Source organism: Micrasema longulum, unplaced genomic scaffold, assembly GCF_059751315.1.
Source record: "Micrasema longulum isolate JH-2025_06_02 unplaced genomic scaffold, ASM5975131v1 h1tg001583l, whole genome shotgun sequence".
Taxonomy (NCBI): Eukaryota; Metazoa; Arthropoda; class Insecta; order Trichoptera; family Brachycentridae; genus Micrasema; species Micrasema longulum.
The window spans coordinates 394216-421781 of NW_028278766.1; the positions used below are offsets into that span (position 1 = coordinate 394216).

At 35.3% G+C, this 27566-nt stretch overlaps 1 protein-coding gene across 1 annotated transcript in view; it reads left to right on the forward strand.

Annotated features, from left to right (window-relative positions):
- Positions 1 to 21020, forward strand: part of LOC148274777 (uncharacterized) — a 78361-nt gene extending 57341 nt beyond the window's left edge. Inside the window, exons 3-11 of the mRNA XM_088236612.1 lie at positions 219 to 1210; positions 2735 to 2988; positions 6130 to 6307; positions 7989 to 8090; positions 9261 to 9390; positions 11373 to 11563; positions 13408 to 13625; positions 13716 to 13818; positions 19889 to 21020. Of these exons, the coding sequence (XP_088092738.1) occupies positions 219 to 1210; positions 2735 to 2988; positions 6130 to 6307; positions 7989 to 8090; positions 9261 to 9390; positions 11373 to 11563; positions 13408 to 13625; positions 13716 to 13818; positions 19889 to 20015 (2295 nt within the window). The 3' untranslated portion in view covers positions 20016 to 21020. The remainder of the gene's footprint in view (positions 1 to 218; positions 1211 to 2734; positions 2989 to 6129; positions 6308 to 7988; positions 8091 to 9260; positions 9391 to 11372; positions 11564 to 13407; positions 13626 to 13715; positions 13819 to 19888) is intronic.
- Positions 21021 to 27566: the final 6546 nt, after the last annotated feature.

Here is a 27566-nt window from a genome sequence, read left to right on the forward strand (position 1 = left end):
ATTTTTCTTTATTATTTCCTTATTTCCTGCTGATTTTATTTAATGTATCTATATTTTTTATACTGTGTTCAGGTGTTTTGTTTCATTATAATTGTTTTTCAATATTATTTTATTCTTTCTCAAAGGCGTAAGCCGTCGAAATAAATAAATAAAAAAATCACAATCGAGACCCCGATCGATTATCAGTTGGTAATTTCCTGTTATTTCTTTGTTTTCAGGACATTCTCTCGTCGACTCCCGACACCGGATCGTACCTCGCGAGCACCCAGAGCGTCATCTCGAACCTGCAAGCCAAGCTGCTGAAGGCGAAGCCGCCGCACGCGGAGGCCAACGAGAACAGAGACTACCCGCAGCACGCACACGCGGACAAGTGCAGCAACCTCACCAAGCTGCCCGTGTCCCAGCTCAGCAGGTCCAACTCCCTGAACTACCGGCTCCACAGGAGGAACGCCGACTCCCAGGAGAACTCCCCGCTCAGGAACCCCGGCAGGTACTTCGTGACGGGGAACCAGACCGCCCCGGGAAGAGTGTCGCTGGGAAATCTGGGCGCTTCGAAATCGCTCGAAACAGACGCCGGCCTCGCGAGGAGCGACCGCAGCTCGCCGGCGCACAGGCACGCGAGGATGTACCCCGACAGGGGGCCGGACGTTGTCATCGGAAGATTGGAGGGCGCGATCACGAAAGCGGACGATAAAAATTCAAATTCTACTCACAGCAGGAACCGCAGCTTCGACTCCAGAAATCCTAGGGAACTCATCAACGCGGTCATGAGCGACTACAGAAACGCGAACGTGATGACGCGCAGCTTCACGGCGGACACGCGGAACAGGAGTATCGACCACACGGGCTCCCGCAGCGCCGTCCCGGGCAACCGCCGGTTGTTGGATCAATGCCCCGACAACTCCGCCCCGCGGGCGGCTTCGAACCGAACCCGGCGGGCCGACAGCGCCGCGGCGGCGCAGGGCGCGCTGATCCGGCGCAGCAGCTCGTTCAACGTCGTCAACGGGAACAACAACAGCGAGCCGCGGCAGAGGAACGCCGGCAACAAGAACTTCGCGCTGATCCACAACGACCTGGCCGGGAACGACGCGCCGGAAGCCGACTATCTGTCCGAAGACTCGGACAACGTGTCCACGGGAGGGTTCTTCTCCGACTACGATCGCAAGACTTCGCGCAAATTCGAAAGCAACGATGTTCTCAGCAACACCAGGTGAAGCTCTTACTTCCAAAACTCTTTTTTTTTTTTTTTTTATTAAATTGAAAACATACTATACATAATTTTGTATAATATTCCCAAGGAGTTTAGGGACATGCAGATAACAATATTTATTTACAGAAGTTTTTATATTTTAAATTATAACATTATTTACAAAAGCAAAATAAAAATTATGATACATTACAAATTAAAAAAAGTTTTAAAAATTACAAAATAAACGTAATACAAAGTATGGAAATAAATTCAAAATGATATATACATAATACAATCTGTAAAATTAAAATATAAATAGTGTAAAAATTACTTGAATTCTTCTAATTTTTTTTTTTATTGAATAATTTTTAACGTGTTCACTGGCACAAATCATTCTTGTTAGGCTGCGTTGCCTTAACTAATTAAATAATTTAAAAAAATAAAAAAACCTTTTCTCTTCTTTGCAGACAAGTCATAGTATTGATTCTTTTACCCCGTTATAGGTGAATTAATTTCTGTAGATATATTTTTATTCACTATTGATACTGGAGGCCCAAGACACAAACCAATGCCTTAGTATTGATTTTTTTACCCGGTTAACCCTTTCACAGCTGAATTAATTTTTGAGGATATATATTTTTTTTTACAATATTTAAACTTAAGGCCCAAGACACATACTAACCGGTTAGAAAAATACGATACATGAAAATAAAAAAAATCTGCTTAGTTTAATAGTCTATTAACAAATATATATATATATATTTACATATTGCAACAGAGATGAAAAACATTTTAGAGAAGGTAATATAGAAGTCTAGGCATCTACAGGGCCTATGACCTGTCATTGGCTGGTTTAAGTGGCCACTTTACACACTGCTGTGTAACATTCACCATTCTGCCCATATTTGAACATCTATATTCCTTCAATTCATTCATCTGTCGATGTTTGTGATGTTAAAGAGCTGAAACCTTTCATTCAGGTAGATGCCCTATAGATGCCTAAACTTCTATAATACCTTCTCTAAAATATTCTTCATCTCTGTTGTAATATGTTAATGTCAACAGCTCTCCAGGGAGTTGAATCCAGTCCGTTTCTACAAAAATTTGGACCAACTCAAAATATTGTTGATAAATCCACCTAGACCATGAAGAAGTAAAGAAATTAAAAAAATAAAATTGTCAGGTGTTGAATCATTAAATGAATCTCACCCGCATAAATAAAGGTTTCAGCTCTTTAACTTCACAAACATTAACAGATGAAAGAATTGTAGGAATATAGATGTTCAAATATGGGCAGAATTGTAAATGTTACGCAGTGTGTAAAGTGGCCACTTAAACCAGCCAATGACAGTTCATAAGCCCTGTAGATGCCTAATCCTCTATATAACCTTCTCTAAAATCATTTAGTTGTAATATCTTAATGTCAACAGCTCCCCAGGAAGTTGAATCCAGTACAATTTAGACACACTCAAAATATTGTTGATATATATATTTATTTTTTTAAGCCGCTAATCTTCCTCATTCAAACTGACGTCTCTTCCGCAGGTACAACAGGGCGTTTGCCCTCCGCAGGGCGCGGCTCGAGTCCCCCGACCCCCGCTCCCAGCACGCGCCGGCCAACTCGCCGCGGTGCCCCGGCACGCCGGAGATGCGGCGCAAGTTCAGCGAGTCCTGCGGCTCCAGGGCCCGGGCGCGCGCGCAGGACGCGAGCGGCCGGGGCGGCAGGCAGGCGGGCGCCGGCCGGCTCGCGCGGTCCGCCTCCACCGCCAAGGACTTCCAGCCCAAAGCCGCCGAGAAAAGTAAGAAAGAAAATATTATTCGTTGACTTTTTTCTTTTTCCACATTTGCGGAGTGGAGCGTGTGAACATCACCAGATGCCTCCGGGAGACTATCGCTAGCCAGCGCTCTCACTTCCCGCCGTGTCAATCCAGCATCCCGAAGTTAAGTTTCGGTGTCCTAAACGTCGTTTGTTGGCAAAGAATTAAACAAATGAGGGTATCAAAAGCAAACTTAGAAATCTCCATCAAAAACGGAAAATTAGTTATTGATGCCAAAATAACTACTGCTACTACCATCATGCCATTTACTCATAGGGGTCGGCAGAGAGAATGGACTGCTACAAACGTCTATCCTGGCATACATTCCTAGCTTCTTCCACATTCATACATACATCTTGTCATACATGCCCTTCGGTTCTGTCTGCTTTTGACACGACCAGACTTTAGATTTTGATTTATCCGATCATGCCACGTCTTCCTCGGTCATCCTCGTCTCACGTTACCGTTCATTTTCGCCATATATACTTGCTTTACCATTCATTCGTCGTCCATTGGTTCTACGTGACCGAACCATCTCGGAGACCCTTTCTTAATCTTATCAATTATACTTGACTCATGTTTACACTCTCGCCTGATTTCATCATTCGTAACTCTGTCATACATTCATTTCCCACACATTCGTTTAAGAGATGCCAAAATAAACTATAGGTAAAAATCTAAGCAATAGGGTAATTCAAAACCGTCTCTAAATCTTGCAAAAACAGATTTTAATTATACTCCTTGACACCGCAAAATTCTCTATTGAGTTGGTGAAGAATTTCGCCGTTATTTTTCCGAAGTTCGAGGCCTTATTGTAAAAAACTGATTATACATGATTTACTGTCTATCGCTGGCCACCACTTCCGGTTTACGGGAAGCCAATTCACCAATCAGCGGAACTCGCTGAAGAGAACTTGTGACATCACACGCAGAGTATTTTCAAAATTATAAAACTTTAAAAATCATCGCCCTCATAATACGATACATGAAAATATTTTGGCTTGGTTTGATAGTCATTTAACGAATAAAAAAATATAATGAAACCACTGGGCTTCCTCTGGGATCCGGATTTCTAGGGCCAATGAGTAGGACGGTGCATGTCTCAGGGTTCAACATTAAGAGTCATTCTCTGGTCCACGAAAAAATGCAATTAAGGTCATCTTGAACTTGCAGGTTGGTTGACAAACGACTTGTCTAAAGATGTCGCGAAATCGATGAAACATGTTACATGTTATTCCAAATACCATTTATTTATTTATTTCGACGGCTTACGCCTTTGACAAAGTATAAAATAACATTGAAAAACAATTATAATGAAACAAAACACCCGAACACAGTATAAAAAATATAGATACATTAAATAAAATCAGCATAAAATAAGGAAATAATAAAGAAAAATTAAATGTGAAATTATAACATGCGTATGCAGCAAACTAACAATAAATAAAGTGTTTAAATGTAAAAAGTATTGAAGTAACAGGGGCGATGTATCATAGCATAAACAGTAACACAAGTATAACACTTTGTACATTTTTATAATTTAGAAAAGAAGTGATTAAAAAGTAATGATTTTAATTGGTATAAAGATAAATTAAATAAATCTTAGTCTCCATCTTTGTTTGCTAACAAGTGGAGCCGTGGAATAGGTGAGTATGTAGCATAGTTTGAACTATGCAAATCAACAGCAAAAGAAGTATTTTGTCTCGTCCCACGCTGTCTCACATAAAAATTCACACAATTTAAAAGTTCGGGACTGTCAAGAACATTATTTAATGACTTGAAAAGCAGCATTAAATCTGAAATTTCCCTCCTATCACTAATACATATTAATTTGGAATATGGGATAATTGGATGGGGATGTGCAAATGACACACTGATCAAGCAAATAATAATTGCACAAAAAGCTTAAATAAAAATTATCTTAAGAGTCCCAATCAGAACTAGCTCCCTCGGTATATTTGAAATTCTTATGTCAAATCTATAAAACAACTTTATGTAAAAACTTTGTTACTATACGCACGTAAACATTTATTTATTTATTCTTATTTTTCACTTACAAACTATAATTAATAATAAAAATAATGTGACCTCACTGGGGTTTTCCGTGCCGAGGACACTTAACAATTTAGTTTTTTAAAATTACAATTGAGAATAAACAAAGAAGACTAACTTAAAAAACAAACATAATTAACAAATATTCAGACAGTTTTAAAAACTAGGTATTTATGTACATCTATATTACTTATATTACAAAACACATAATGAAAATAACAAAAACCGAACATAAGCTATACACTTGTGGAGCAGTTGAATCAGTATTGGTATGGGCGAATGAGACAATCCATTTTACTTCTACCTAGCTCCACTATCCATTTTTTTATAGCCTTTTTAAACATTTTCTCATTACTAATTGCTTTAATAGATAGTGGAAGTAGGTTATAGATTTTAATTGAATAATACTCAAAATCCCTTTGTCCGATTATTCTCTTCCTTCCGTTACAAATACAAGAGTTACTAGATACTCCACCCTGATGCTGCAAAAAAATAAAAAAATAAATACAACCTTCGGTCAAAGAGGATTAGCCTACTACTCGGTTAAAGTGTACAATCTACTTCTATTATCCATAAGGACAATTAGGAAGTTCTCACAATATAAAATTGCTATTAAGAAATGGATAGTGGAGGTGGGTTGCGCACGGATCGATGTGGATCAAGCCAAATAGGTAAAATATGTGCATTGTTTATGAATTTTTTAGTTTTTTATTGTTTATTATAATTAGGTTAATTGGAATAATTAAGTTTTTTATTGTTATTATTACGTTAACTTTGTCAAATAGCTAATCTTAGGCATGTTTCACATTTTGTAAAATGTTTCCCTCGGCACGGGACACCCCAGCGAGGAAACATTATTCTGTATAAAAAAAAGAATACAAACAATGTAAAAGTATAAATAAATAAAAAAATTGGAATGTTTAATTTGAAATTCATAAATCTTAAAAACTTGTGTTGGACCTTCTCCATACTGTTTGTTTTTGCATTTATTATTTTAATAAATTCATTGTTCTGTCTTTGTTTGAACATTCATTTAGATGATAAATACTTTATGTATTTTTCTTCTTTTAGATGGTGGTAAGAAGCCAGCGGTCAATGCAAAGGAGGCAGAATTCATCAACTGGAAGAAACGAGCTTCGTACGACCCCCTCAAAGCCGCCCAGGAGGGGCGGAAGGCGACCGGGAACGCGGCGAGTAGGGCCTCGGTGGAGAAGGTGAAGGAACAAATGGACGAAGTCGTATCACCCAGGTATAGATTGCCTTAGTCCTTTTTATGAATGATTTGCGTATTTATTTATTTTTTTAACATAAACGGCAAGTCTGCCTTCTACAAAAAATTATAATACTAACATATTTGGCTTAAAATATGTATATATTTTTTTAAAAAACATAAATTTCCTTTTATCCAAAATTTACGAAAAAATTTAACCTAAAAATTATACAAGATTTATGAATAAAAAAATATATAACATGTTCAGTAAAAAGTTTTAACAATTTAAAAATAAAATATTTTATTTTTATTTATTTTAATTTTATTTGGGAAATCAACAGTTCTACATAGATATCTTTAGTAAACAAACAGATATAGTGTATAAACTCAGAACTAATAACAGATTTCCACATAGTATACAAAGTTAGTAAAGAAAATATATTACGTATCAAATAAATACATACAATTTATACATATAAAAATGTTATATTCATGTACTCAATAATCAAAGATTTTTTAAATATTTATTTTAAGAACATTAAGTTACTGTAAATTGGGCGGGATTAGGACAAGAATGCTTGAAGAGAGGATAAGGAGGGGAGGGGAGATGTACATATTTATTATTATAATGTCTACTAAGTTACATAATACATTTTTAGTGTTAATTTTAAATCTGACAGAGTGATGTTTGTGTAATCTATATTTTTTAATTTTGTATTGTACATTGAAAAAGTCCTACGAAAAAAAGCATTTTTAACATACGATGTTTTACTTATTTATTTATTTATTTATTTATTGTGGATAACTTATATAGCGCCATTTTCGTAATAAAATACCTCAAGGGCGCTTTACATGGTGATTCTACTGTTAAGTTAATTTAATTGAAGCTTTAAATTTGTAATTTGATTAAAATAATTTATTTTGTTGTCACGTGCTACGGATGAAACATGAAATAGGTGGTACCGTCTACAAATCCTGGCTGGCACATGTATTGTTATTAAACCAAGCAGCTCTGTACAGTCAACCATTCCTGTCATAATTTTAAAGTAATATAACAAGAAAATTGTCAGTACTGTTTCTTACAGCTGGGCAAAGTGAAAAAAAATTGTGTATATTATGAAATGTATAAACAAATAAATATAATTACCATTCACCATCTTTGAAATAGGTTTGTTCTACAGGAACAATATCCTACACTAAATATATCCGATACGTGGGAGTAACTATTGCCGAGTTCATGAAGTCTGTTTAATACGGCATTACAAGTATACACTGTCCGTGAATTGTTGCTACAGAACGGGGCACCTGTCTAGTCATTCTTCCAGGCACCCTGAAGTTGATGAGAGATAACAGTTCGGGGCAATCCCATCCCGTATCACTCGTACATCATTAATCAGGCATTCAAAAGAAAGATAAAGATTGATTTAAATTTAGGGTGCAGCTTTATATAAAATTTGTTTAGTTGTATTAATTAATTGCATGCACCCCAGCGTTGCCTAAGACACCGCATTATTACTCCGATTGCCGCCTGTCTTGATCATTTTTAATACATTGAAATAAGGGGGATCACTCTGGCGCCAGTGCCAGGAATTATGCAATATTGTGGTGTAGACCAGCTTTTAAAATCGGTATTTATTCAGTCCCTACATTCACTATCCGTATGTTGACTGACTTAGCTAGAATAGAAACTAATAATGAGAAATGTGATTTTCTGTTCAAGCCATTCATACCCTGCGGAGATAGGAAGCTCTGATGCTGAAGACTCCCAGGAAGATAGACTGGTTTGCACTATCGGATCCCCTAATCATGCATCTCTCAGGATGTAAGTCATCTTTACATTAATTCAAATTAGAATGCAAGTCATCTTTACATTAATTCAGCATAGAATGTAAGTCATCTTTACAATAATTAAACTAAGAATGCAAGTCGTGTTAACATTAATTCAACTTAGAATGCAAGTCATCTTACATTGAGTCAACTTATAATGGCAATTCATATTTACATTAATTCAACTTAGAATGCAAGTAATCTTTACGTATTCAACATAGAATGCAAGTAATCTTTACATTAATTCAACATAAAATGTTAGTCATCTTTACAATAATTAAACTAAGAATGCAAGTCGTGTTAACATTAATTCAACTTAGAATGCAAGTCATCTTACATTGAGTCAACTTATAATGGCAATTCATATTTACATTAATTCAGCTTAGAATGCAAGTAATCTTTACATATTCAACATAGAATGCAAGTAATCTTTACATTAATTCAACATAAAATGTAAGTCATCTTTACAATAGTTACACTAAGAATGCCAGTCGTCTTAACATTACTTCAACTTAGAATGCAAGTCATCTTACATTGAGTTAAATTAGAATGCAAGTCATATTTACATTAATTCAACATAGAATGCAAGTCCTCTTACATTGAGTTGACGTAGAATACAAATCGTCTTTACATTAATTCAACTTAGAATGCAAGTCGTTTTTACATTAATTCACCTTAGAATGAAAGTCATTTTACATTCATTCAACTTAGAATGAAAGTCATATTTACATTAATTCAACTTAGAATGCAAGTGATTTGATTAAATTCCTTGCTAAGGTTTTATGAATTTGTTTTCTTGACGAACAAGCGCTTTCACCTGAGTTGGCATCTTCAGGACATCATCATCATTCCCTCTCCGCACCCAATGGTGCATAGGACATCGCATTGGTACACCAATCGCAGCGTATCTTGATAATTTTTTTGTTACATAAAGGTAAGATGATCAGTCTTACGTTTCAGGTACCAGTCCAGGGACTATGAAATATTCTGGTGATAAAACACCCTTTTAAATAAATGTTTCATATCAACCATGTCGCGAATCGAACCCGAGACCTCTTGCATGGTAGCAACACGATATTAAATTTTCTTATTGAAGTAGGTATATTAGCATCTTTACCTATTATTTTTAGTAAAAACTAAGTACTTACCCATATTATTCTTCCAGGGTGACCATGCCTTGCGATGAAGATGTGTCATGTAATGTGACATGCATACAGGACCCCGCCAACAGATCCCGGAGGCAAGCGCAGAACAATAGTGTCACCATATCTAGTGACTATGTGGCTAAATTTAAGGTTTGTAAACATCGTCATAATTTAGAGTTTATACGAGGGTATGAGAAGCACACTTAGAAATCTCCATTGAAGGTGTTACTGAGATATTTGTGAAAAACTTTGAAAAAAGTATTGTGAGATTTGTAATTTTTTTTTTATATTTGGACCCCTGTATTTAGTAGCCTTACGTGTCACGTACAAGGCTAAGGTACTCGGAAAAAATAGTTTTTGTTTGTCTTGGAAATGGGATGTTCGATCACTGATTTTGGTTTATTACCTTTATGAGTCCAATCACCATTGTTGCAAAGTCCAAGAACAATGGCGCGTGATAACTACTTCCAACGACAGTGTGGATATCTGTTAAGGATATTCCATCTTTCCTGCAGAAGCTTCAAGATTATGGCGCTGTAAACTGAAAAAGATTTGGGTCGTTTCGAAAGTACTTTGGTGATGATGATGGAAGTTTGCTGCATCAGCCAGCGCCGGGTTTAGTGATTTTACCTGTAGAAGAAGCGCGGTAATGATCCTCCCAGCGCTGCTGCATATTTTGTTTTATACAGCGTTTAGCAAAGCTAAGGGGAAATTCTGAGAAGGAAGGTGCCATTCTTTTGCAAGTTGCGGCTCTTGCTCGTTCATCCGATCTCTCATTTCCTACGATAACAGCATGTCCTCTTATCCAGCATATTTGAATGATCATCCCTCGTATTTTAAGATGCTTAATTTTACTCTGAATATCTTCAATTAATGGATTTACCGACCGAGTATGAGATTTGTAATTATGCTTCACCAACTCAATGGAGAATGCTAAGTTTGCAGTGTCAAGTAATATAATTGAAATCTGTTTTTTTTCGATTTAGAGGCGGTTTTGAATTACGCTATTATTTAGGTAGGTAGGTTTTTATGTATAGTTTATTTTGGCATCAATAACTAATTTTAGATTTCTCCCTTTTGCTTGCTTTTGAAAGTTTGCTCCCTCACATGTACTTAAACATCGTCATGACACAATGATGAGATGTACTTAAACATCGTCATGACACAATGATGAGATGTACTTATTACTTTATTGTATTATTTTGTATTTATTTTTACTATAGTTAGTTACCAAATTGAATTATAAAATTACTACACATTATTAATAACATATTACCATGTATTACTAAATAACTTTTCTGCATTCCATTTCTGCACATGTATAAAATTTTATCATTTATATTTTTTTATTATTATTTTGTATATTGTTTTGATTATTTTGTATATTGTTTAAGATGTTTATAAATGTTTTGATTTATATATAGAAGAGTCCCGACTTAACACGGAATTTTCTAACAAGTTGGGACATAAAAAATTATAATTGTGTTGTAATAAAATTTTGCATTTTGTGCATTAAATAAATAAATAAACTTAAACATGATCAACTGTACTTAAATATTGACATGGTATAATGATCAGATTTACTTATTATTATTCGTTATAGGCAGGCAGCCTTTGCTGATGCGCCTAATTCTCGTGTACTGCTTTTTGCCTGCCTTCTTAAACATCATCATGACCCAATGTTTAGATGTACTTAAATATCGTCATGACGCTATGATCAGATGTACTTAAACATTGTCATGTCACTATCTATAGGTTTCTGTGCGTGCACTTACCATTCAAAACTAGCTCGGGATTGTTAAGATGAACTCTTAACAATCCCGAGATTTTGTTTTAAAATATTTATTCTAAATTAATACACAAGAACACTATGTTATCAGAAGGAATTTACAAGATAAACACTGGAATAGGGCCGTGTGGTCGGGAAGATCGATTTGCAGTAAATTTACATTGTTGCCAGTCGATAGCAATCACTGGGTCGCGTTCTGATCCCCCACAACACTATGATCAGATGTACTTAAACATCGTCATGACACAATGTCCGATGTTCAACCATTTTCAATTAACTTGTGTAACAAAACTTTGAGATTTTCATTCAAAACGCCTCCAAACTAAAGACATGTTATTTTCAGGTCAATCCCTCTGAAAAGCGCGCAGACAAACCGCCCGACCCGAAAATGGCAGACAACTACTCCCGCTCCAGGTCGGTCGGCCTAGCCGAGAGCGACACGGCCACGACCACCACCAGCGGGGGGAGCGACGAGGAGTGGCCGGGCGCCGTCAACATGAGGAGCAAGAGCGGCTCCGTGCCCCCGCAGCACAGGTAGGAGATAAGTTGGACGTATTTTTTTTTTTTACAATATACATAAGAGGTAAAACTAAGTATTAAAAAATAAAGGATAATTACATATCAATGAAATACATATTAATAGAAAAATAGTAAACAAAAAAATACCACAAAGGCATGGCCTGTTCGTGGGTATACAAGAAATGTTAATGAATTTTTGCTCCTATAATAAATAACTAACTAACTAACTAACTAACCATCACGCCATTTCTCCGGAGGGGTAGGCAGAGAGGATAGAACACCACACCACTCTGTCCTGGCACACTTCCTTTGCTTCCTTCACATTCATACATCTTCTCATGCACGCACGTCGATTATTCCGACTTTTCACATGACCACTTTCAAGAATTTGTTGTACTTGATCATGCCATGTCTTTCTCGGCCTTCCTCGACTTCTACAACCAGACACATTCGCATCATAAATCTTTTTAGCCGTTCTTTCATCATTCATTCGCTCCACATGACCGAACCATCGCAAAAGACCTTTCTTAATTTTGTCGATAATGCTTAACTCAGCCTTGCATTCTGCTCTAATTTCGACATTAGGGCACCTATCATACATTGTTTTTCCGCACATTCGCCTGAGGGATCGCATTTCAACAGCATTCAGTCTACTTTCGTCCCTTTTTTTCCAACTCCATGCTTCGCTTCCATACATTAGGGTTGGTACCAGAACTCCATTATGAACTGTATATATATAATAAATAGACAGTTATAATATTTTTGTGTAACATAAAAAAGAGAAAATAAAATATTCTGTAAAAGATTATAAGGTATTTAATTAAAGGAAATAAAAAACATAAAAATATGCTTTTTTATTAAAGGGCAATAAAATATATCATAGAAAAAAGAGTTCATATCTTTAGTTTGAATCCAGGATAGTGCGTGTTTTTTAAAAGAAGGAAAATTTTTTAAAGTTTGGGATCAATGAAATATTATCAGTTAAAAATGAATTAAAAATTTTTGGGCTTATAAAATATGCATGTCTCTGTGCTCGCCTCGTTTTACAATGTAGTATTTCTAACACACGATTCCTTCTTTGACTTGATCTATTTGAATTACCTGTAAATAAATTTTGGTTCTTAAATATATATTTTAAACTAATTAATTAATTAATTAATTTAATTGATTAATTAATTTAATTAATTAATTAATTTAATTAATTAATTAATTAATTATGGATAACTTATATAGCGCCATTTTCGTAATAAAATACCTCAAGGGCGCTTTACATTGTGATTCTATTGTTAAGTTAATTTAATTGAAGCTTTTAAATTTGTAATTTAATTAAAATAATTTATTTTGTTGTCACGTGCTACGGATTTATTCAAATGATTTAGAGAACAAGTGGGTTTTAAGTTTGAAGACAATATATTTGTGGTATATCTAAAAGTTTAGCAGAAGCAAGAATGGAACAATTGGAAAGAGGGAAAAGTGCGATTTTTGTGAAGCATTATTTTAAAGATAAATTTTTGAACAGTTTCTAATGGTATAATATGGTTGTTGTAAGCTCCCCCCATCCAATTATTCCATAGGAAAGCGATGTTTGTACAAGTGCATAATATACCATTTTAATCGTGTTTAGCTGGGCGTAAATACTTAGACGTTTGAACACATAGGTTAAATATCTTCCCTCTCCAGGTCAGTCTGTCGGCCTAGTGGAGAGTGAAACTGCCACAACCACCGCCAACAAAGGGAGGGGGGAACAGCCATCAAACCGAAAATACTCGTCCAGGGTTCCGGTTCTATTTCTAACCGACTGTTTTGTCTTGCGGACAATTTTTTCGTCTCGAATAACCGGCATTGTGTTGTTCTGCCAGGCACAGCGGGGATTTCTCGTCGTCCCCGTCGGCGCCCAAGGAGGCGCGCCGGCCCGTGCAGCCGCGCTACCTGGACATCAGCCGCTACCGCGCGGAGCCGCAGTCCTCGCCCAGCCGCAGCTTCCTGCGGCGCGACCCGAGCAAGACGTACGTGGCGGTGCTGCCGCCCGCCGACACGCGCCAGCGTGCGCGCCGCAACACGGCCGCACACGAGAAAGGTCAGCACCCTCGTTATTATATATGTATATTTTTTTTTTAATTTGTGAAAATACCCTATTGAAGTTTTTTTATTTATTTATTTATTCCAGAACTGAAGATAAAAGAATTAGAAAAGTGGAAGAGAAGAGCTTCGTACGATCCTCGGAAAGCTGCGGCTCAGGCTAAAGCCAAGCCTTCGAACAAAAGTCCCAGGTATGTATCCAAACAGTGCTTGATCCCGTATATTGTATTCTAAATGTTAACATGTAAAGAAATATCCATAATCAATTCCAACTTTAAAGGCAATTTACAATACTTGTATATCGATTTAATTTTAAAGATCCTCCTAAAGACTGGCGTATACAAGATGTATTCAGAAAGTAAATTCCGTTTTACAGGTTATAGAAAACAAGTAAACTTATAATTAAAAATCAAACACTGATTTGAGTCTACTGAACACTTTATTTTATTTTTACAAATATAAACATATAAAAATAAAAACTTCGTGTCAATTGTTTCGCTTTATTAGGGCATTTTCAAACGAATGTGAAGATTATTTGGATTGAATGTCCTTATATAGTTATATAATTCAAGGTACTTAAGTAGAAAATAAAAATAATCTTATGAACTATAGCATGTACATTAAGAAATTAAAATATAAATACCTAAATTCCCCATTACCTATTAAACACTGATTATTAGCCTCACCCTTAACCATCGGTTTTTCCCTCAATTATGATTAATGTAATGCTATAGTTCATAAGATTATTTTTATCTTCTACTTAAGTACCTTGAATTATATAACTATATAAGGACATTCAATCCAAATAATCTTCACATTCGTTTGAAAATGCCCTAATAAGGCGAAACAATTATCACGAATTTTTTTCATTTTTATATGTTTATATTTGTAAAAATAAAATAAAGTGTTCAGTAGACTCAAATCAGTGTTTGATTTCTAATTATAAGTTTAAATATGGAGTTCTACAAAATAGACACCAAATCAATCAATCAAGAAAACAAGTACATATTCAGAAAAAAATTATAGCAAATAAATTTTCAGCCTTTGGAAGGGCGCAAAATGTAAGCTGTGATATATAAACAGTAAAGCCCCAATTGTGACAATTGACACACGTTCAACAAAATAAAGCGCGATTCACTACACGAGGTCTTTCTGTGGCGGATGATCAAAGGATACTGAGGGGGGAAGTGAACAGATGTTGTGGGTACAAAGGATTTTGAAGTTGTGACAATACTTGACCAATGCATACCCACATAATTCGCAACCAATATATGTATTATGTAACGCAAGCCTGAATACCCCTGCCTTTCGTGACAGTCCAAAATAATACTAAGATACTTGTAAAAATATGTAAATCTACTTAATTGTATTTATGTTTTTCTTTTCAAATTAAGACTGTGACCACACTAACACGAGACGATTCACCATTCTCCCGAATATTAACACAGAGCGGAATGCGACCAGTAAGTTCCCTTTGTAGGTAACTAACAGGCGACACCACCCCACCATTATTGCCTTTCGCTTTCTTTGTGACTGCTCGCTGCAATACGCATATTTTGATAACCTGAGTTCTATCACTTCACCGCATTGAGATTTTACATTTTGTGCTCTCACCACTTTGAGATTCTACATTTTATGTCCTCACCATTTAGAGTTTTTTTTCATTTTATGCTCCTACTTTGAGATTTTTCGTACCATTTTTAAGATTCTATATTTCATACTTTCACCTATTTAAGATTCTTCCGTTTGTTCCCTCACTACTTTGAGATTATTTGTTTTACGCCTCAACCGCATTGAGATATTATTTCATCACCATACTCGGAGAAATTTCTCTTTTGTGGCCCCAAGAGTGTTCAATGTCCTGGATGAACGTAATACATATCCAAAACAAAGGCCATTTTCAGAAGAAGTATACAAGTGTGGGTTGTTTACCTACACACCAAAGGGCCCTTACCGGTACCAATATGAAGGTAATAAAAACCTAAATAAGATATTGTTAGAAATTGAATATTACAACTGGAATTATCTTCTTTAAAAAAAAGGAGAATACATTTCTGTTAAAAAAGGTTTCAACTAAAATATTTCAATAACTATTTTTTTCTTTAAGTATTACTGGAGGCATAATTTTGCATAGAAATAAAGAAAAATGTCAAAAAAGATTATGTGATTTAAAATGCTTGTATTTCGTTTCAAAAAAAAAAATTGAATTTACCTCCGCTATCTTCATTTTCAATCTATTATGTATCTTTAAATCATTTGAAAAAATTTTAGTTCAATACTCGGTCTGTATATGAGAATCGAGGCCCCAAAGTTTAAAAAATTGAAAAGGCGTAATCTGCCGGTCGAAAAGTAATTATATTTTAGTTATATAAAACTTTTTAAATACTTTTTTGAATAGAATTACCTTTAAAAATTATTGTTTCTATCAAGTTTATGTTTTTTTATTATTGCGCAATTTTTGAAAAACATAAGTTGTAAAATGGCTAAATCGTATTATTTCCTCATTTTTCGTGCGTTTTACCCGACTACAGCCTTAATAAATTGTGTACAAAACATAAATATAAATACAGACTTTTATTTTATTAAGTTTAAAGCAACCATTTTGAAGAGCAAAATGGGGCCACGCGTGAGATATTTGATGTAGGATTTCGATCGACTGCCTACACCAAACTTCGCATAGCGTAAACACACCGGTAGACCTACCTACTGAGCCAGTAGTAGAGTCGACAACTAGCCGATCGCTAATGAGTGATCTTCACCAGAATCGGAGACCCCCACAACTGGCGACCGCCCGACAACTGGCCTCTCACACCCTCACCGCATTTAGATATTAGTACAAAACATTGCAATAAGGTTTTATTCATACTTTCAACTGTTTTTTGTTTTCATTATTTTTTCTCATCTCGTAAAAGCTTCATATTATTACATGTACCTAGTCCTGTCATAAATACTGTTACACGAGTTTAAAAATTCATAAAATGTAAACAATAGCAGGTTAAGACCCGTAACCTTTTTTCAGGTAAAGTACCGACCCTTATGCTATTGCTATAATTAGTCAGTCGTTGAACGCCAACGAGTAAACATGGAGGGGGGTGTTAAAGAAAACCGAATCGCGTTACGCAAAGTTGGGAAGAAGCCGGGAGGCATTTTTAACACCCTAAAACTTTTAGGTATAAGTCGCCAGTTTGTGTATCGAACTATTAATCGGTTCAAGAATATTCAAAGTGCTGAAGACCGACCGAGATCTGGACGTCCTCGAACTGTGCGGACTCCGGGAGCTATCAAGGCTGTCAGAAACAGAATTCATAGAAATCCGCTCTGTAAACAAAAATCTTGTCCAGGGAGATGAATATATCGACTTGAAGTATGTCTCGCATCGTCTCGTGTAATCAGAAATTTAATTGTATTGACATTAATAACATATCTTTAACTTCCTTTAAAAGCGAAATTTCCAAAAATAATTTAAGTTATGATGTTGCGCTTTGAATCCGCAGCCTATATTATGCAGGTTATGTGCAGTTCTGTATGTAGGCACATTATAAATGTACACTGTACGGTCAACTGTAGTTGCATTATATATTATAATGTGCAACCGTGTGACCAATATTCAAAAGTAGATATATTTAGAATAATATGTATTACAAAGTTTATATTTGAAGAACTAACTTTGTGGTTATTCATAATAATAAAATAAATAAAACAACTTATTTTTTAACCACTAATTTTTATATTTCACCGACCAGTTTCAATGCTTTTAGTCCTCTCCTGTCTCACTTCGAAAATAATGATGAAAAAACCACTTGATTTATTGGGTCCACGTGTAGTATTTAGTGAACATGATAGAAATAAAATAAAAAGGAATCAATTCATTAGTTACGTAAACCTTGACAAAGAAGCTTGTTTGCTTTGAAACCGGTCAGTGAAAAATAAAAATTAGTGGTTAAAAACAAAGGTGTTTTATTTATTTTATTAATATGTATTACATTTACATTTCTAGTAATATTATAAGTTTTGTATGATTACTTATTTTATGTTATGTATAATTTTGATGTGACAACATTTACAATAACAATATTATGTAGAAGCCTCTAATTGGACTTTATGATATATATTTATAGCATAATTGTATCTTATAAATCTATAAATGTCCGTTGGCTTTCCAATAAAATAAAATAAAAAAATAAATCATCAAATCTGACCTAAAGATGGGGCTTACCGAAGAAGCAATGGTCATTTGCTTACTCCACCTTTAAGGGACATTAGGAAGACCGGAGCAAAAAACTTATTTCACGATACGCGAATAATTTGTACCGCATAATTCTATTTTCTGATGGAAAAATATTTAACATCGAAGAAAACTTCAACAAGCAAAATGATCGAGTGTAGATCATGGCTCTCGAGAAGCCGCTCGAGTCATTCCTAAAGTTCAAAGAGGTCATCATCCAGCAGCGGTGATGATTTGGTGGGGTGTCTCCTACGCAGGAGTTTCTGAGCTTCATTTTTGTGCGCAGGGTGTGAAGACAGTGCGAAATCGTACCAAGACCACATTCTGGAGAAGGTTGTTAAGCCTCTCAATTCCACAATGTTCAATTCGAGACATTGGATCTTCCAGCAAGATCTGCTCCAGCTCAAAGACAAAATCTACCCAGCAATGGCTGGAAAATCATATACCGGAGTTTATTAGAGCTGAAGATTGGCCTTCTGGAAGCCTAGATTTAAATCCGCTGGACTACAAATTGTGGTCAGTGTCGGAGACCATGGTCTGTAGCAGACGACATCCAAATTTGGAGAGCTTGAAACGGTCTTTGAAAAAAAAAGTGGCAAATTTTCCCACGGATATCGTGCGTGCTGTTATTGACGATTGGCCGTCACGTTTAAAGGCCTGTGTGAAGGCAAGAGGAGGACATTATGAATAATTTTTTTTTACAATAGTGGAATTTGCTTAAAAAAAAAACTTTTGTAAAATCAATTGCTTTTTTATTATAATAAAAACAATTTGTAACAGTATTTATGGCAGGACTAGGTAAATTATCATTTCTTTTTCATGTCTAACATTATTCTTTTTGTGTTTATGAAATATATTGTTTTTGATGCTCTTGTATACTAAAAATGGTCTCATAAATATTAACAAAATTGTGAATCGTCTCTTCATGTTTTTCAGCACACATTTTTTAATATACACAAATTCTGTCTATTTTTTATCAAACGTTCAGTTCATTAGTAAGACATTACTGAAAATGTGAGATTCAACTTGAGTGTGCAATTTTATAGCAAAGATTATAAGACTGAAGTAAAAGAGCTGAAACCTTTATCACGCGGGTGATAATAACTTCCTAGGGAGGAAATCTAGCATGTTTACAAACATTTGGACATACTCAAAACATTGTTGATCAAACTAAACCGGTTGAAGAAAGAGTATACAAATTTAAAAATTGTTTTCAGGCATTGCCAAGTAGGCGAAATGGTTTTTCCGGATGAATCTCACCCGCGTGATTAAGGTTTCAGCTCTTACTTCACGAAAGTCAACAGATGGAATAGTTGAGGAAATGTGGATGATTTAACATAGGCAGAATGGTGAATGTTACACAAACCAGCCAATGACAGGTCACAAGCCCTGTAAATGCCTAGACTTCCATATTCCCTTCTCAAAAATGTTTTCTCTCTCTGTTGCGACAAATTTAGCCTTTAATAACTTCGTAGGGGGGAATTCAGCCTGTCTGCAAACATTTGGGCACACTCAAAACTTATCATACCCTCAATTTGAAATCAGAAAATGTAATATGTCAGTTTAGCTTGGTAAGAATGTAAGTAGATACACATTCTTTAAAAAAAATAAAAAAAATATTTTAAAAATAAATGCATATTGCAAATAAATCATGTTTTCATAATATCAGCAAATGTTAATAAGGTTTTTCTTTTATTTTTCTTTTCTTTTCTTTTCTTTTCATAGTCATGTTATACCATATTTATATGCCATAAACTTTTTAATAATTGAAAAAGGAATGTCCTACGCTCAGACGCTGAAGTCTTTGTGGGCATTTTTTCCAATTCATGTTATTGCTTAATTTTAAGATGTATTTTTGTAATTATATTTCTATGTAAATAATATATGTATGATAAAATAAACAAATAAAAATTAAGTATACAATTGTTAAGCGCCCTTGAGGTGATTTTCCACAAAAATGGCGCCGTATAAATCAGCCAAATATTATTATTATTATTGTTGGCTTTTTGCGTAATCATCTCTTTTTTCTTTTCCAGCAGTTCGGTTCTACGCTCGCAATCATTCCACGGGCCGATGACTCAAAACACAATCCTCTCCGTCAACAGCGCGGGGCGGTCTTCCGGAGAGTACTACCAGGACGCTTCGAGCGACAACGAATTCTAAATCGTTCTTCGTAAATCAATCATACAGGTGCACGTGGATAAGGATATTCACGATAATCAATAATTAAGACTCGATCGCATCTAAGGACGTCGGCTTTCTATTAAGCCGGCGTCCTGAAAGTGTACTAAAAATACCTTTATAGTTAATGATTACTCAGTAGAGGCGAATAGTTTCAATATTTGAGAGGAGTTTTCGTTATTCCTTTTCATACATCTTGTCATACATGCCGTTCGGTTCTGCCTGCTTTTGACATGACCAGACTTGAGATTTTGGTTTATCTGATCATGCCACATCTTCCTCGGTCGTCCTCGTCTCACTTTACTGTTCATTTTCGCCATATGTACTTGCCAAACCATCTTAAAAACCCTTTCTTAATCTTATCAATTATACCTGACTCAGATTTACACTCGCCTGATTTCATCATTCGTAACCCTGTTAATCATTGATTTTTCTTTCATCCTTCCTCTGCCAGTTCCATGTTTCACTTCCATACACAAGTGTTGGGACTGAAACTCCGTTGCGCACTCCCAGTTAAACTTTGATTGACATATTTTTATTAGCAATTACTGTGCTTAGTGCGTCGCTCCTTTCAACATCTTTCTCTACTCTTCCATCTCTTGAAAACATGCTTCCCAGATACAAAAACTCTTCTACTCTTGTCCTGGCCGTGTCTGCCCTAGCTTCAATTCAATTTATTTTAAAATAACACATACATAACAAACTGAAATTCAAGGCGTACATATTATAACAAGAAAAAAGAGACTCTTGTCAAAGTAGTAGGAGAATCCTGCTCCGGAAAACCCCTTCGGATACATGGAACAGATCAACATCTAGAGCGATGTTGTTCAGCATAGCGATAGCCCTTCTAACGGCAGGTTGGTCCTGTATTTTGGAATATGAAATAATCTATGCTGACGCTGTCTTAGGTAATTATTAGGAACATACAAACCAATGCTCTTCATAATCTCAGAATTATCGACCATACCGCCCAACAATCGATAAAAATATGTAGTCAAATACACATTCCTTCTAGTCTCTAAACTGTTGTAGCCGAGCATACCCTGGCGAAACTCGGTCGGGTAGAGCCGAGGATAATACCCGCACTCTCGCATGTAGAGATATCTCAGAAACTTCTTTTGGATTTTCTCTATCATAAGAGAGTATTGGCTTCCAAATCTTTGAGCCACTCTCGAGTCTACTTCGCACCGAGGAGTTGTAAAAAGTTCTCAGTATGCGGGTATTTTCAGAAACCCCGGCAGTATGCAGAATGAATTATAACATCTTCAATGCATTACCACTGATTGTCTCTATGTGTTTATGAAATGTCAGGGTAACAAATCTAACGCCCAGATCCTTAACATTTGACGTTCGTATCAGATTCTGGTCATTCAATATGCCACATGTCATTATTATAATATAATGCGTAGTGAAAAAATTACGACTTATTCAAATTTGAAACTATCCGCCTCGCGTTGTAAAGTTATTTTTTCACGCAATGATACAGGTATAGTTAAACGCAGATTCGCAAGTATTGTATATTTAAACTCTGCTCAAATTGCGAATAGTTTAAGATCGCTTTAAGTCATTAAAAATTTCTACTTGCGATGCGAAAATACGACATACATTAGTAGGCAAATTAACTTTTTATTTAGTTTAAAATTAGCGTCAAGTTTGTTTAAATTTTTTTGCGATGAAATGAAATTTAAATAATAGCAGCATGTTAGTATAATTATTAATATATTTGACAGTTATAATGAAGACGCTTCCAGCGACAACGAATTCTTAAAGAGTTTTTTCAGGACTTACACGATATTTGTAAATTTTGACATGAATTAACAGTTTTAATGTTGCGTGAATGCAATTTAGTTGTATTTTGTGTGAATATTGTTTAAATTTTAAGTAAGTTGTCGCTTTAATTGTGAAAATACAACTTTGGTTAATTTTAAAGCGCTTTAAGCGATGCCCTTTTTGCTGATTCCGCGTTTAAATCGATTTGTATAATTAATTTTAAAAATTCTGTTAAAGTATTGTATTAAGATTTTTTTTTTAATTAAGGAATAAGCGCCACTTGTATTGTAAAAAGTATTCTCATTTTTCACATTGGGTAAAAGGGAAATATCACATACCACGAATACCGGTAAAAATATTTGAAATGGATTTAGCAAAATTAATTGTATTTTCAAAATCAATATGGATATTGAGGAGAAATGTTATCATACATACTCACCCATTTCTCCGTAGGGGTAGGCAGAGAGAATGGACCGCCACACACGTCTATCCTGGAATACTTTTCTAGCATCTTCCACATTCATACATCTTGTCATACATGCCGTTCGGTTCTGCCTGCTTTTGACATGACCAGACTTGAGATTTTGGTTTATCTGATCATGTCACGTCTTCCTCGGTCGTCCTCGTCTCACGTTACCGTTCATTTTCACCATATATACTTGTTTTACCATTCGTTCTACGTGACCAAACCATCTCAGAGACCCTTTCTTAATCTTATCAATTATACTTGACTCAGATTTACACTCGCCTGATTTCATCTTTCGTAACCCTGTCATACATTGATTTACCACACATTTGTCTAAGAGACCAATTCATCAGCCCGCAAAATGGGTCATTGTGAACCCATTCTTTTTGAGTTGCAAACTGTGGGTCCCCAGCATGCCTATTAAACGTTTATAAATCAACAATGTTTGATTATGTCCAAATGCTTGCAGACTGGTTCCCTATCTGTTTAAATAAGTTTATCAATCATTTCAAAAAGAATATTGTAGTAAACTACATATTACAACTTAGATGGAGAACGTTTTCGAAAAGGGAATATATAAGTCTCGGCTTTTACAGGGCTTATGACCTGTCATTGTCTGGTTTAAGTAGCCAGCCACACGCCGTGTAACATTAAATATTCTACCTATGTTTTCGAGCGTCTGTATTTTTACAACTCTCTTATCTGTTTATTTTTGTCAAGTTTCAAATCAATTCAATTAAATTTTCAATTCAATTTATTTATTTAGAAATAACACATACATAACAAACATATATTCAATACGTACATATTATAAAAAATAAAAAAATACACGAAAGAGACTCGTGTCAAAGTAGTAGGAGAATCCTGCTCCGGAAAACCCCTTCGGACACATGGAACAGATCAATATCCAGAGCTATGTTGTTCAGTATAGCGATAGCCCTTCCAACGGCAGGTTGGTCCTGTATATTGGAATATGAAACAATCTATGCTGACGCTGTCTTAGATAATTATCAGGAACATACAAACCAATGCTCATCATAATCTCAGAATTATCGACCATACCGCGCAACAATCGATAAAACTGTGTAGTCAAATACACATTCCTTCTAGTCTCTAAACTGTTGTAGCCGAGCATACCCTGGAGAAACTCAGTCAGGTAGTGCCGAGGATAATACCCGCACTTTCTCATGTAGAGATATCTCGGAAACTTCTTTTGGATTTTCTCCATCATAAGAGAGTACTTCAGTTCATGCGGCCCCCCCAATCTTCGAGCCAATCTAGAGTCTACTTTGCACCGAGGAGTTATAAAGAGTATGCGGGTATTTTTGAAAACCCTGGCAATACGCAGAACAAATCCTAACATCTTCAATGCATTACCACTGATTGTCTCTATGTGTTCATGAAATGTCAGGGTGCTCACAAATCTAACGCCCAGATCCTCAACATTCGATATTTGTATCAGATTCTGGTAATTCATATTGTACCAAAAAAATAGAGTTTTTTGGGCCCTAGTGTAGTTGAACCTGAAACTGAGATTCATATCACTGAATTTTTTCATCTACAAACTATGAAACGCCTGAAAATATTTTTGATTATTTATTTTTACTTCTTTTTATACCACTTTTTAAAATGTTCTCCATCTCTGCAAACATTTGAACACTGTGGTGCTCTATGCACCATTATATTCTGGTTTAATGTCATAATACTCCATAAACTGCACTGCACATAATATTATTTGTAAATATCAATTATGTTTGCAATTTTCGTGTATGTTTAAACTGTGCAATTATAATATTACATAATATTTTCATTATATCATATAATGGATTAAAAGCATTTTTTGTGCATAAAAATGTTATAGTTAATCTTACTTTAAAAGTTCTCATTGACAATGTTATAGTAAATTTTACTTGAAAGTTCTCATCAACAATGTTATAGTTAATTTTACTTTGAAACATGACGACGCTCGCCCACGCGTTGCAAGGCCAGTCAAAACACACTTGAAAACACTCAAATGGGGAGTCCCACCCCACCGGCCGTATTCGCCGGACATTGCTCCTTCCGATTTCCACTTGTTCCGATCGACGACTCGTGGCCTGGCTGAGCGGCACTTCCATTCTTATGAAGATAGGAGAAAGTAGCCGCTAGCGTTGGGTGACACTTTTGATTACATTTTCTTTGCCATTTAAAAAAATTATTATCATTACTATGGATAACTTATATAGCGCCATTTTCGTAATATAATACCTCGAGGGCGCTTTACATAGTGATTCTATAGATAAATAAACTTAATTGAAGCTTTTAAATTTGTAATTTAATTAAAACAATTTATTTTGTTGTCACATGCTACGGATTTATTCAAACGATTTAGAGAACAAGTGGGTTTTAAGTTTTTTCCGAAACATCACTTCACTTTCACAGCCTCGCACCTCTGCTGGGAGAGCATTCCATGCAATAGGGCCTGTGACCGCAAATACGCGTTCACTAAATTTAGTGCGCTGTTTGCTTAGAGGTATAATAACTTTTCCTCTTGCCGTAGACGTAGTTGATCTAAGTTAAATACCGTCAAACTCATCCGATCTTCCGTCATCCGGATCGCCAAATATCCGGACCATTAGCAGGGAATAAAACCTCGAAATAAGGACCTCGCTGCTCGTAAACAAATTTCTTTGTCAAAGCAATTAACTTTGCTGGACATGTTTACATAAATTTTTAATGTGATTCAAATTCGCCTTATTATTTTAAAAGAATTGAAAAATGAGAGTAGATTATGCGCTTTCTTTAAAACAATCCAATTATCTGGATTTCTGCACATCCGGACAGCGTCTGGCACTCATTAATCGGAATACTTTGCGTTAATTTTTTACTTTTCACGAAAAAACAGCGAGAACTTTTTTTCTTTTTTTTAAATGTCAGCTGCGATGGTTACGCTTAGGGTGGCATATCTGTCAGCGTCTCCAGAGACCTCCTGAAGAGAGACACCAGTCGCTTTTGTCGCCGAGTCGATCCATCTTGTAGGACTTCTCCCTGGGATTGATTTCCCTCTACTCGTCGTTGTATGCCCATTTTTCCATAATGCCTCTTCGCCTCGTAAAGTCGCCGCCGTTCCCGAGAACACGAATTAGCACGGTAGAAGTAGGACGCTGTTCAATACCCAATTTTCGGGTTATTGAAACATTTGTCTTATCGGTAAGTTAGATTTTTTACCGTCGATATTATTAAAAAATGAGATATCTTTAAATATTAATTCAGCGCTTGGTCACTTCTCGAATTCAAGATGATGCTGCAGTGATCCGAATAGCTGCCTTATGCACTATTGGCGTGTTTTACTTGCAAATAATTTTTAATGATTGAAAAAGCTGTATTAAATATTTGATTTTGTGATATATATATTTTTTATAAGATTTTTTTTAACATGGAGCTCTCTGCTACATTTGAAAATATTATGGTCTCTTTGTATTATTTATGAAATTAGTTTGTGCATCCGTATTATTACTACATAAATTAGTATTGTATATTGGAAAAGAGGCAATTTTTGCATAATTTTAAGTATGATTTTGACAAATCCAAGTACTTTTTTGACTGTTTGAATGTATTTAAAAATATTGTTAAAATTGAATTCTTGTTTATTGCAAATATTTTACAAAATACTCTGTTACAAAACATGTTTTCAATTTTTTAAATGTATATTTAATCTTACACATAATTGTATCTTGAAAATGTTTATTGTACAAAAATAAAAACAATGATTTTGACGCAAAAAAACGAAAGTGGCTATCTCCTTCTATAGATAAGTTAGAGATTTTTGGTTAGTTTAAATGTTGATGTTGTTTTATATAATCATATTCAGCTCAAACGCTGCAGAAATATATTCAATTACTTGTGATTTTTCAATGCTAGCCATGTCCGTTTGAGCCAATCACAAAGTTGCATTTTACAAGATGGCTTCCATTAAATTTTGTTGGGCTGTAAGTCAAAAATGTCCATCTCCAATATTTATTATATATTTTTTTAATGTATATTATACAGGTATACGTCGTTTTACACCAGGGTTCTGTTCCGAGAGAAACCGGCGTAAAATGAACACAAATATAATGGCAAATGTAAGGTTAGGTTCCGTGTCAAAATTCTAAGAACAATCTAACATGTTTATTTAATACATACCATATATATATTCAAAATAAATTATAAATGTATTTAATAAATACCCTCACCAGTTCGTCGGTACTAAATTAAATTCTCACACTTTTTTGAAAAAAGCATCCAATTTCATTTACTTTGATTGTTGCTTCCTTTCTTGCAAAATCATAGCATAACCTACAAATATTTTAATATTCTTTTAATTTTAATAATAATAAAACAAAATATATTATCATATCTTTATTTTTCATAAAAACAAAATGAAAACTTACTCAAAAACAATTTCACACACACAATAGGCTGCTCGCGTACGCGGTAATAGAATAAAACAATGTGTAAAAGTGTGTCTGCTATTAGAATCCCGTAATTGTAAATCGGCGTAAATTGAACCGGCGCAAAACGACGTTCGCCTGTACTCCAATATTAAAATACAAATTTATTTAAACCTAGCCCAAATATTTTTTTGAACTAGGATGAACTTTATTTACTTTATATTTTTGGCAAACGAGATACCCACATTTGGTCTTTAGTGTTACATTTATGAATGAAAGGAAAACTGCTTTTGTTAGATGTTTTAATTATTAAATAGAATCGGTCGCATTTGAAAGCGTTGTAAAACTTTGCATTATGAAGTCCACGGTTCAAGTTCCAGCTAGAAACTTGACTATCTTCAAATCAAATGTGTTAGTATTAGCTTGAAATAGTGAAAATTCTACAATGCTCACGATAAATAATAACTCGTACCCCCGTTATTCATATTTCTCTTTGAGACATACGAGACCCTGAATGATCACTTCGACTGCCCCCTGCCAGAGGTGTATCAACTGAATCCGAACACATCACTGGAAGCCCTATCCTCGCCGATTCCACCTCAACCCGGGAACAAACTTCCTCTGCACCAGAGCGGTCTCAGGCCGGAGTAACTTGCCAAACATGGAAGTCCGTCCCGCTTAGGAGCAACCTGTAAAAAAACTGCTTAAAGAAAGTATAATGAAGGCACACCAGCAGATTGCCCGTCTTAGAATCAGTAATTAAAATTACGTAGCCTGGCTAAATTTATAATCCTTGAAATGATTTATTTATTGTATGGTGAATTAATAAATCGCAGGAGGCTAAACTAGCCGTTCACAATGAAGTTCTAGTGCCAACTCTAATGT